The 13464-nt window shown below is 37.4% G+C and overlaps 1 protein-coding gene across 1 annotated transcript in view; it reads left to right on the forward strand.

Moving 5' to 3' along the window:
- The window catches only part of mcu (mitochondrial calcium uniporter), a 184846-nt gene that overhangs the window by 158461 nt on the left and 12921 nt on the right, over positions 1 to 13464 (forward strand). The window contains exons 4-5 of the mRNA XM_028795210.2: positions 8385 to 8555; positions 9417 to 9521. Coding sequence (XP_028651043.1) covers positions 8385 to 8555; positions 9417 to 9521 — 276 coding nt within the window. The remainder of the gene's footprint in view (positions 1 to 8384; positions 8556 to 9416; positions 9522 to 13464) is intronic.

Raw genomic sequence — 13464 nt, forward strand, 5'->3', positions numbered from 1 at the left:
ATGGCATTATAGACTCCATTGAGTACCAACAGATTTTAAATTTAAAGCTGCTGCCTTTACGAAAAATTTTAAAACTGGACAATAATCCAAAACAACACAAAATCAAGCTTCTGCCATTGCCATCTCAGTTTTCAGTCCCAAGAGTCATAGAGGGCACAAAAGAAGATTCCGTAAGGAAGAATGGTCTCAGAAACCCTGCTCTGTATTCCTCAACCATATAAGATTTTATTGGAAAAGACTCTGTGCTGTTTAATTGGCAAAGAGAAGATTTTTATTCCGTCCCATATGCCACTTGCTTGTGTTTTGGCAGCAAGGTGCCACAGGAGGGCAGAACAGTGAAAGTGGTTATATGTTTGGTTGACAGTGTTTAATTGGCCTACTCTTATATAGTGATATTTTGTAGGTAGTTTATCTGTTAATTGTGGGTGGCATCATTTGTCACACTTGATTTACAGCTAGGGGCTCTGCTAATCTGAGAAAAGACGCTATGATGAAATATAAAGCACATGCTTAGATAGATAGATAGATAGATAGATAGATAGATAGATAGATAGATAGATAGATAGATAGATAGATAGATAGATAGATAGATAGATAGATAGATAGATAGATAGATAGATAGATAGATAGATAGATACTTTATTAATCCCAATGGGAAATTCACATCTTAGCTTAGGAGAGTGGGGCTAGATTAATAATAGTTAGCAGCTGCCGATAGATATTTTCATGTTCGCCGTCAGATTATCATTGGGAAGAACATTTGTGAAATAGCATATAGAACACGCGGAGAGTGGCAACATCACCCACACAAACTACTTTGGCAAAACAATTTAAAATGAGTTAATTAATTCCATAAGTAAGAAGGTAAATTGAGCATATAGTGAGTAACATCAAGCAGTCCAAATATTACTCCATTATATTGCATTGTTCACCTAATTTGCATTGTAGAGCCATGAGGAGCAAACAACACTAATTATAAGAATTGTCACACTGGTGAAAGCACCCAGAATTAAAAAGCACTTTATGCTATTTCTTCCTGTAACACATACTGTGGGAGGACCACTTCTGCACATTTTCTAAGAGGTTTTGTTATGCTTTCGCAGAGAACCAAATTGAATCCCACCTTCTCCTGCCTGCAGCAGAGGTTATGTCCTTCTTGTACCTGCACATTAAAAGTATCATCCTGCTCTTACATATTTGATAAGTTTTGTCCCCCTGTGCATATTCATGCTAAATTTCTTACAGGATATTTTCAAGCTTAATCTACTGAGCCCAGCGTTTTGAAATAATGACACATTCTTTAATGGCAGTCGAATTTGTTCACATCCATTACTGCTGCAGAGACGATGCTTGAGAGAATTATATTTGTGGGCACTGCAGTAAACATCTTGGAATCCCCTGCAAGGCAGTGGCAAGATTTGATTTGTGGTCATCGAAGAAAATGATTTAGGGGCCAAAGAGTGGAATATTATTTTTGAGAACATTTTTTTCTTACACAGCAAAGTTCAAATGTTGTCACCTGTTTTTGAGGTATTGGATTTAAATGATGTAGCAAAATGGATTCTAAAGACAAGATCATATTTTTCGCTAGTGCAGTAAATAACTGCGGATAAAAAGAAAGTTTGCAATAGTTCTGCACTAAAATCTCTGTTGTCATTGTGCACCTGTACTTTCCTATCATGATGATGTGATTACATCCACAACTGCTACTCTTAGGTTCTGTGCCCGCTAACTCACATGCCTTGATATCGTTGCATTGACCTCAAATTTCCTAGTTTTGGCTGCTGAGTAAATCAAGTGCTGCAAAAATTCCATCAAGCCTTCACCAGACTGGCAAATTGGCATATATATAAACTGCTCAAAAAAATTAAAGGAACACTTTGAAAACACATCAGATTGGGGGAAAAAAAATCATGCTGGATATCTATACTGATATGGACTGGGTAATGTGTTAGGAACGAAAGGATGCCACATCATTTGATGAAAATGAAAATTATCAACCTACAGAGGGCTGAATTCAAAGACCCCGAAAATCAAAGTGAACACTGAAGATATGACACTTTGATACAATGTAAAGTATTCAGTGTACAGCTTGTATAACTGTAAATTTGCTGTCCCCTCAAAATAACTCAATATCCGGCCATTAATGTCAAAACCGCTAGCAACAAAGGTGAGTACAGCCCTAAGTAAAAAATGTCCAAATTGTGCCAATTAGTCATTTTCCCTCCCAGGTGTCATGTGACTTGTTAGTGTTACAAGGTCTCAGGTGTGAATGGGGAGCAGGTGTGTTAAATTTGGTGTTATCGCTCTCACACTCTCTCATACTGGTCACTGGAAGTTCAACATGGCACCTTGTGGCAAAGAACTCTCTGAGGATCTGAAAAAAAGAATTGTTTGCTCTACATAAAGATGTCCTAGGCTATAAGAAGATTGCCAACACCCTAAAACTGAGCTGCAGCATGGTGGCCAAGACCATACAGCGTTTTAACAGGACAGGTTCCACTCAGAACAGGCCTCGCCATGGTCGACCAAAGAAGTTGAGTGCACATGCTCAGCATCATATCCAGAGGTTGTCTTTTGAAAATAGGCATATGAGTGCTGCCAGCATTGCTGCAGAGGTTGAAGGGGTGGGGGGGTCAGCCTGTCAGTGCTCAGACCATACGCCGCACACTGTATCAAATTGGTCTGCATGGCTGTCATCCTAGAAGGAAGCCTCCTCTAAAGATGATGCACAAGAAAGCCCGCAAACAGTCTGCTGAAGACAAGCAGACTAAGGACATGGATTACTGGAACCATGTCCTGTGGTCTGATGAGACCAAGATAAACTTATCTGGTGTGTGGCGGCAACCAGGTGAGGAGTACAGTAATCCCTCGCTATATCGTGCTTCGACTTTCACGGCTTCACTCTATCGCGGATTTTATATGTAAGCATATTTAAATATATATCGCAGATTTTTCGCTGGTTCGTGGGTTTCAGTGGACAATGGGTCTTTTAATTTCTGGTACATGCTTCCTCAGTTGGTTTGCCCAGTTGATTTCATACAAGGGACGCTATTGGCAGATGGCTGAGAAGCTACCCAACCAGAGTGCGTATTACATATTAAATAAAACTCCTCAAATATATTGTGAGCACGGGGGCTGTTCGCACCCCTAGAGGATACAGCCACTCCTCAAAAAACGCTGAAAGATTACCTTCACATTGCTCTCTTCCTTGCTGGGCTTACATATGGCTGCTTTGTCAAGCGATATGCATCCCGCACTGTACTTTGCATACTTAAAAGATCAAACAGCACGTATTGATTTTTGATTGTTTGCTTTTCTCTCTCTCTTGCTCTGACATTCTCTGCTCCTGACGGAGAGGGTGTGAGTAGGGGGGCTGTTCGCACCCCTAGATGATACAGATGCTTGTCTAAAAATGCTGAAAGATTACCTTCACGTTGCTCCCTTCTGTGCAGTTGCTTCGTGAAGTGACATGCTTCCCGCACGGTGCTTCGCATACTTAAAAGCTCAAAGGGCACGTATTGATTTTTGATTGTTTGTTTTTCTCTCTCTCTGACATTCTCTGCTCCTGACGGAGGGGGTGTGAGCAGAGGGGCTGTTCGCACACTGGCCCAGAGGATACGGACACTCCTCTAAAAAATGCTGAAAGACTACCTTCACATTGCTGCCTTCCTTGCAGCTGCTTTGTCCGGCGGTGCTTCACATACTTAAAAGCCAAAGAGCCCTATTGATTTTTGTTTGCTTTTCTCTCTCTCTCTCTCTCTCTCTGGCATTCTCTGCACCTGACGCACACTCCTTTGAAGAGGAAGATATGTTTGCATTCTTTTAATTGTGAGACGGAACTGTCATCTCCGTCTTGTCATGGAGCACAGTTTAAACTTTTGAAAAAGAGACAAATGTTTGTTTGCAGTGTTTGAATAACGTTCCTGTCTCTCTACAACCTCCTGTGTTTCTATGCAAATCTGTGACCCAAGCGTGACAATATAAAAATAACCATATAAACATATGGTTTCTACTTTGTGGATTTTCACCTTTCGCGGGGGGTTCTGGAACGCAACCCCCGCGATCGAGGAGGGATTACTGTACAAAGACAAGTGTGTCTTGCCTACAGTCAAGCATGGTGGTGAGAGTGTCATGGTTTGGGGCTGCATGAGTGCTGTCTGCACTGGGGAGCTACATTTCATTGAGGGAACCATGAATGCCAACATGTATTGTGAAACTGGGCAGCAGGGTAGTATTCCAACATGATAATGACCCCAAACACACCTCCAAGTCGACCACTGCCTTGCTAAAGAATCTGAGGGTAAAGGTGCTAGACTGGCAAAGCATGTCTGCAGACCTAAACCCTATTGAGCATCTGTGGGGCATCCTCAAACAGAGGGTGGAGGAGTGCAAGGTCTCTAACATCCACCAGCTCCGTGATGTCGTCATGGAGGAGTGGAAGAGGATTCCAGTGGCAACCTGTGAAGCTCTAGTGAACTCCATGCCCAAAAGAGTTAAGGCAGTGCTGGAAAATAATGGTGGCCACACTAAATATATTGACACCTTGGGCACAATTTGGACATTTTTCACTTAGGGGTGTACTCACTTTTGTTGCCAGCAGTTTAGACATTAATGGCAGTGTGTTGAGTTATTTTGAGGGGACAGCAAATTTACACTGTTATACAAGCTGTACACTGACTACTTTACATTGTATCAAAGTGTCATATCTTAAGTTGTTGTCCCATGAAAAGATATAATAAAATATTTACAAAAACGTAAGGGGTGTACTCACTTTTGTGAGATGCTGTGTATATATATACTGTATATTTGTGTGTGTGTATATATATATATATATATATATATATATATATATATATATATACACACACACACACTGCAGTCTGCCTTTTGATAACCATGCATAAGCAATGTCTTTGTCAAGAAATGCTTGACCTAGAAATATTGTATGCCATAGAGCTTTTAAAATGTTACCGCAGCTAAGAAATGGCAGGTACTCCCTTTTCACGTCAAACACAATGGAAAACAACTGCCATATGTTTAGTTTTCATTTGTAGATGAACGCTGTTGGCTCACTGCCTAAAACAGCAAGGTGTAGCTTAAAGCTATGTGTTTATACTTGCACAACAATGTGCTCCTGTCTGTGGCAGTAAAATTATGTATCGCACCTCAGAAAAGTTAAAGTAATGTGGGGCTACAGGCCTCTAATGCATTATCTTTCAATAGATATAACATATCTATCTATCTATCTATCTGGTTTTCACTCGGCACCCATCCGGTAGCAATTGTGCTTTGTGCAACCTTCATAAACAGTAGAAATGTACTAACCTAAATGCTGTTTGTATTTGGCTTTGCTATTTTTCATGGTCAAATCCATAGTATTGTTTATGTCTTTAATTATTTTTACCATTAGTGCATTTTGTTGAAAATAAATAAAAAGTCCATAAATAAATAATAGTTCTCCCCTTTTGTTATTCCCCAAACTGCCCTCACAACAATCTCTACTTATAAATCTGGCTAAATATTATTGTTTATGTTATGTAGACCTCCTGCCTTTTCAAAAAGAGAGCAAGTACTTTGAATCATATGTAATCTTACTTTGTAAATATTTTCATAATAAAAAGGCATCTGTTCAAAACACTGTTTCATATAATATTAAAACCTCTTGGAGACCAATGGCTTCTTATGCTACCAGGGTTATGATTTTAAGTTTTTGTCATGCTTTCGCCATTCACTCTTAGTTGTGGAACACAGAAACATCAAAGAAAATGGATTTAGAAAATCAGGACTGAATGTCATTTTTCTCATTTAACATCGTGGGTAACCTGATTTTAATACATTATGGATTTATGATATATGTCTGTATTTAGACCGAATTGCTCAACCAGAAGCAACTTCTGTAAAGCCATTTTTATAATTATGTGAATGCCGAACTAGTTGTTGCCAATTGAAGTATCACTGAACAAACAAAAGTACAGACTTAAACTACCCTGCTTGCTTTGAGAAGTTGTGACATTTGCTCAGTTGTAGGTTGACATTTTATCACTAAACTAAAGCTAAACACTGTTGTTCATATGATTTCTGAGTTTGTTTCAAAGAAGCAAATACAAAAGCCACAGCTTTATGTGGTTTATTACAATTAATTTTAAATACAAAATTAAGCTTTTGAAATAATTGTATGTGTGTGTAAGAGTGAAACCACAATCCATATATTGTAGTACAAAATTATTTATTACCATGTCCTTTCCCCATCCCAAAGTTGTATATGCTAGGTTAACTGGTAAATCTAAATTAACCTTGTCTAGGTGTGACTATGATTATACATTCTGATGGACAGGAACTCTGTCTGGGACTAACCCTGCCTCGTGCCAAATGCTGCTGGGATTTGCTCCAGCACTCTGAACATGATAAGTAGATGAGACAATGGATACATGTATCAATTTATTTTCTGCAGATTATTTTCCGTTCAATTCTCATTTTCTTATTAAGTATGAAGTATAATTCAGATCCCTATTATGATAAAAAGGTGTCAGTTGAGTATGCCTAGTAAGAAAAATCCTTGATTCTCTATTACTAATTTGTTGAAATTGATTTCAAGTATCACACTGCAGTCTCTGCATGCTCTGCTATGATGCTCCTATCAGTTAAGTACCGATTATTCAAGTACTTTTCCTACAATTTGAAAATGGACAGGTTAGTTGAATAAAAAGTTGCATTATCTAATGTAATAGTTTAAGTTGGAACAATTTTGAATCTGCTGCCTGGAGGAACAGGGGTGGGATTGGAAAGTAGTATGCAATATAAAAATGAGAAAAGTTAATATTATACAAATTATCAGAACCACTGTCCAGTTTTCTTCTTTGATTCCTTTTTTGTGCATTTTCTAAAAATGCATTTTTAATTTCTTTTTTTAAAGTGTAAACATTCATTTACAAAGTAGTCGTTTTACTGGACATTTTTCCATTCTTTGTTGAAGTTTTGTTTAAAATGAATTTATTTATTTTTATTTATGTATTTATCTTTAGAAATTCTTTGCTTTAAAATGAACTGCCAATGCCTGCTTTGCTACTCTTGCTGTTGCTTCACACAAGCTTTGACATGCAAAGGCCTTAAGCGCAATCAATATGCACAGGATGCAAAGGAGATCTGTCAGAGTGACAGTTCTCATCAAAAATGATGCTGATCTTTGCATTTCTATCTTCAGACGGCACTGGTCAGGCACTAAACCCTTTGCTATCTCATACCATTTCTGTTTTCAGCCCTAGTAATTTGGTCTCAAGGAGTATCTTAGCAGCTCATGTGACTAAGATGATAGAGAGTTATTTATTTATTTAATCCCTGACTGACTTCATTTGCCAAAATGCCTCCTCACGTGAACTTTTTATTCCCTATAGCACAGTAATGCAGTTAATTGACCTGCACAAGGAAGGCACCTTAATTTCCCCTGTTCTATGCCTTTTACAAATATAACCAGTTGCTTTTTCAGTTCTTTTGTCTAATAAGGTAATGCATTTTACACAAACAGGGTGCATAAGTAGGTGAAATAGGTTATTAGATAAGCTGTTCAGCAACATTATTGGTTTGTTTATCTCTCTTTTATCAGTCATAATATAAAAATGATTTTTGCCACAAAGGATAAGTCTATAGCCCATCACTTTGTTGCATATTGAGATGGCTATTAAAGCATAAATGACAACTCTGTAGACAGAATAATCAGTCATGGCAGTTCAATATAAATTCTCGGTTATCACATTTGGCAACAAGGTGACATTCCAAAGCATCTTAAATGTAATCTTTTTATTGGCAGATATCTACTATCATTTTGCTATCATTGTTAACTGGGGTAATCTAAAAGTATAATTTGTGATAATCTATTATGCCTGGCTCTTTCTCATTCTTTCCTGTTGCCTAACTGCCACTATATCTACTGGTCATCCTTCATTCTGCCAGTGGTGAGCCCCAATGGTCATTGCACAAAGCTTTTTCAGACTGAGCTCAACCAAGCTACATGGTTCACCCAGGCACAAATAAATTCCACTTCCAACCCGGTCTTGAGGAGTGACTCCAGTACCACATTTCAGGCATGGTTCTCTTTGGTTTATTTGAAATTATCATGAAGGTCAGTCACTATTGAATTGTTCTTTGTCTGGCACTCTCTTTAGAACAGTTTTCATGGGTAGCCCCTATCACTTCATATTTATATTTGAAGGAGAAACCATCAAGATGAGAGCTTAAACAGATCATTTGTTTGTCACTGTATGTGCCATTGAAATCAAATATTACAAGTTGACAGAGGAGTGTATGTCCTTGTCCACACATGTGAAGTCTTATGTATTTATGGTGACACACTGATCTAACTTTAATTTATTTTCCTCGCTCAACAGATGTGAATGTGGCTTACCATAATGGCCTACCAGTTATTTCTGTGAATTTGCCCTCCAGACGAGAGCGATGCCAGTTTACCCTAAAGCCTATCTCTGATTCGGTGGGTGTCTTTCTAGAGCAGCTAAAGGCTGAGGACCGAGGAATTGACAGAGTTGCCATCTATTCAACAGGTAAAATGTATTGACATTGCAGTAACTTCTTTGTAACTACAAGTTCATCCATAACACAAACTGGTTATATAACATTTATCAGGCGTCAGGAAGAGACCATATGTTGCATGTTGGTTAAGCATGCCAATAAACATTTCATTGCACTGTCTACATATAAGAATCCTACTACTACTACTACTACTACTACTGCTAAAGCTCTTAACTCAGTCATGTTAATTGGCTTGCCTTTATAATTTAGTTTGATAAGAACAGTTCCAAAACGTGACAGGGCAATTCAGCAAGTCCTGAGCAGCTTTGTATTACAGCAGGTTGATAATAAGAACAAATATACTAAGTTATAACTTCATATGTAAGTCTTGCCCATTGCCTTAAGCTAAAGAACAATATTGCTGTAAGCTTTAGATTTTCAATTAGCATGTTGAGCACATACTTTTTATTATTGAATCTAATCACCCTGAAGCTGTATTTAGCCTGTGAATTAGTATTTATAATATATAGAAGTACCTGTCTCACCTTTTGACTAACATGCAACATTCAAAATGGTAGGGCATTTATAGCCACCTAGAAAATGACTGGATTAACAAGCTGAAACTAATTACGTTTTGATGTTCATTCATTTGTAAAGTGGTTAAAAAGTGTGAAAATTAAAATCCATTACTTAATTTGCTGAATCTCTGATTGCAAGAAACTGAATTTTATATTTCTGAATTTAATTAGTTACAATTAAGTTGCATTTTTTCATTGTTTGTCCTTAAACTAAAACATGATTGTAGTACAGCTTTCACTGCAGTGACGTGTAGCACAATTTTTTTTTATTTTCTTGTATTCTAAAGAAATTACCGATTTCTGTTATTGTCTCAGATGGAACCCGTGTAGCCTCATCAACAGGAATTGACATCCTTCTCCTAGATGAGTTCAACTTGATTATCAATGATACAACATATCTTGTGAGGCCTCCAAAAAGAGGTGAGCCCGATGCTTTTACAATTATATGGTGCCATATTGTTTTTCTCACTGCTCCTTTTTTCGGTCAGTACTTTCAATTCAATTTGTTTTCAGGTTTTGTTTTTTTTTTTTCACATAATCACTCAAACTTCTTTTAGGGATCCTCTATTGAGCTTCACTCAATATACTGCATATACAGTAATCCCTCGCTATATCGCGCTTCGCCTTTCGCGGCTTCACTCCATCGCGGATTTTATATGTAAGCATATTTAAATATATATTGCGGATTTTTCGCTGCTTCGCGGGTTTCTGCGGACAATGGGTCTTTTAATTTCTGGTACATGCTTCCTCAGTTGGTTTGCCCAGTTGATTTCATACAAGGGACGCTATTGGCAGATGGCTGAGAAGCTACCCAGTCAGAGCATGTGGTTAAGTTCCTGGGTGCTGATTGGCTCAGCGACGGAGAGCAGCACTCGATTCTGTTTTGAGTTAGTCAGCATCTCGTCTCGCTCATTCAGCATCAACGTGTTTCGCTGTTGGTGAGTACCCATAACTAATTTTCTACGTACTTAGTACATGTACGTACGTTTAGTGTAACAGTACACATATAATAAGCTCAGGCGCTCTAACATCACCCCTCTCCCCGATCTGACTCTCTAAGTAACAGCACAAGTACAGACACAAATGAAGTGCATGTGTGTACTGTGTAATATTAACAAAAAGAGCAGCTTACTACTGAAAACGGCAAATATAGGAGTGAGTGGGGATCGAACCGGGACTCTTGATTACACTTGGTTTGCATCTATGCTTATGCTGTTACTTAGTCAGATTGGGGAGAGGGGTGATGTTAGAGCGCGAGCTTATTCAGTGCAGCAGGAACAACGCACATGTTGATCTTTTCTTCTTTCAGTACATGTGCCTTCCCTGTTTATTTATATATATCTGCCTGTCTGTCTCTCTATTATGCAGTGCTCTGTCTGTCTGTGTGTTATGGATCTTAAAAATAACAGTTATAAGGACAGTTGTTCGTGTTAATTGCAGTCTCAATTGTTAAAAAAATATTTAAAAATTTAAAAGGAGCATCCCACATGAAAATATAACGATCTCATTAACTGACAGTGCATACCAATTTATAAATTTTATGTCCATTTGAGGTTAAAAAGAAAGAAAAAAAAGCAACGCTTTATCCCCAGCGGGGTATTGAACTCAGGTCTGTGAGGCACAGCAAAGCTGCTGCGCTCTAAGAAGGAAATCTTAGCGCGCTACACCACGGAAACTGTTGTGTCATCATTGAACCTTTTGTGAAAGTGTTTATTTGAACTTTGGAACTCAGGCTTTACACATTCTATAGTTTATGCCTACATTTTGTAACATTTATTACTAAAATATGAAAAAGTTTCTGTTTTAACAATGTGTTTACACAGATTACTGTAGAAACGGAACACACATGAAACGCGTGTGTTCCAAATAACGGTCTATTATTTCCACTCTAAAACTCCACTTCACTCCCAGATAATCAATCAAGGCATGAGCTGGGAAAAGTGCGTTCACATTCTAAGTCGGAGGGGGGATGGAATAGCCGGCTGCTGGTAGCTTGTCTTTATCAGCACATTTAGAGGACAAAAGATGCTGGCGGAGAGGTGTGAACGGATTTAAGAAGCAATTTAAGGTGGGCCGGATCTGCGAGTTTTTTCTTAGGCTCTGGTAATTCTAGTGTTAATGTTAAAAAAATGTGTTGTGTACTTGCTTCTTTACTTCTGTACCACTTTAGTTAAATGAACGTATCCTTTTTGTTTTAGCTGGTAGCATTACAGAAAATGAAAATAAATCTTTATAGTGTATTTGACTTTTTAAACAAGCCAATATTAATACACTTTGAAAACAGTCACCTGATTGAGATTTTCACGTGAGGGAAGAAAAAATGAGAGTGATGCAAATGGAAAAACTCCAGATATGTATTTAAAACATAATTGAAAGATGCCTTGTGAAACATTTAGCAGATCTCTGAGAAGCAGTTCAAACTCCAAATAATAACAATTACAGCAATAATTTAATATGTATTAAGTATTTTCGGTGTTACTGTAAGAAAAGGATTAATGAATTACTGTATTGTTGAAGGAAGGATGAAAAGTAAAACTTTAGTGACTGACACCTAAGAAATGCAAACACTGAAGTGAAGTGAGAAATTATAATGTGCTAAAACTGACATCCCGATAGCATACTGATCAAAAGAAAATATGCAACAATATATCAACTAGGTCTCTTTCAAAATCCAAGAAAGAAGGCGAGTGAATTCATTTATGCTTTTAACTGACAATTTTGTTTTCAAGCTATCTAAGCAATTGAACAATTTAATATTCACACATTATTTATCTTTTCCTCTTTTCTGTTTTATCAGACACTTTTTATTCTTGTTTTTGTCAGTGCCTTACAATTTAAGCTCCCTGGTGTGCAGTTTTTCTTGTTTTCAATATGTTAGCTCTGTGTATCCGCTTCTATTCCAAAAGTGCAGATTTTATTTTTTTGATTAGTGCATAATATTTTGTTAAATAACACAAACTTGATGTTCATTTTTCCCTAGCCATGTACAGAGTGTTGCTTCTTTTTTTATAGAGCTCTTTTGAGAAAAGAATTAACCCCCACCATCCCAATTTAGCAAGGGATGGGATGGTGCCAGACTAAGCTGGCAGTGTTTTCAACAAAGACAAAAGTTCTTCATTATATGATATTTAAATGATCTATAGCTAAAACAATGATACTGTGGTAGACAAAATCTGAGTTGTTCAATCCAGGAATTTATTACCATTTTAAGAATGCATCAATCTATTGTTTATTGTAAAATGTTTATTTCTGATAAGTGTACTAGACAGTACATATAATCAAGTGTTTTCAGCCTTATGATAAAATCATTTAAATAGATTTTTCTCCACATCAAGCTATTATTAATTTTTTAAAACACCAAGTTGTTAAAAGTAACAAAGTGAAAACAACATTTTAGAAAGTTTATTATTAAATTACTTTAGCACAAGGCTGCAACATTTTCAAGGTCTGAATATTTTTTAAATCCACCAGTATGTGAAAAAGCACACAAAATGTGAGTTAGTATTGCAATTGGAAATAATTTACAACAGTACGTGGCCTATCTTTTGTGTGGACAATAGTTGAATCTGTCACACCCAGGTGTGGTAATTGAACCCATGACAACTGAACTGTAAAACTGCATGTCACCACACCACACAGTTATACTAAAATCAGTACTTACAAATCAAGCGTAGCATCAAGTCCTTCATCAAATGTGTCGTTCTCAACAGAGTCAAAACTGCTATCAGAATCTGACTCAAGTTTTGTGCGTAACAATGCATAAAGCTGAGATGTTGCAGATGCAGATTACTTCTTATCTTTTATGCACAGCTGTGATTTGTAATATGAATGACCAATCCTAGACAAATATACATGATTAGAATGGGGTGAAACTCACCTATCCAGTGTTAATGAGCCTTTCATTGAATATGGTTTAAACTAGGAGAGATCTTTGATAAAAGCAGATTGATTCAGTTGTGGTCAGCAACTAGTCTCTGGGTATATGCGTGCAAATCGCATATTTTAATAATGAAAGTGAGCAGACAACACTTTTAATTTATTTGAAAGAAGACACCCTTGGGTTTGTAAAAATAACATACGGCTATGTTCTGCCACCAGGACACCTCATGCGTAAGCTGTTAAATATAGTCATGCGCTGATTTATGCATCAACCAAGTTGAGGCAATTTCTACTTATGATCAAGAGCTATAGGAAAGTAATAGGGTGGTGATGTTCTAAAAATTGCTAAAACCTGCCACAGTAATAAATCTTCTGTTAATACTATTTCACAGGGACTCTTTAAGGGCTATTTAAGATTTGTTCGGATCAGTGCTATGTGGGCTAAAATTGTTAGGTATTTGGCCCGTGCCACCTTCCTTGCACC

This window comes from Erpetoichthys calabaricus, chromosome 2 (assembly GCF_900747795.2).
Source record: "Erpetoichthys calabaricus chromosome 2, fErpCal1.3, whole genome shotgun sequence".
Taxonomy (NCBI): Eukaryota; Metazoa; Chordata; class Cladistia; order Polypteriformes; family Polypteridae; genus Erpetoichthys; species Erpetoichthys calabaricus.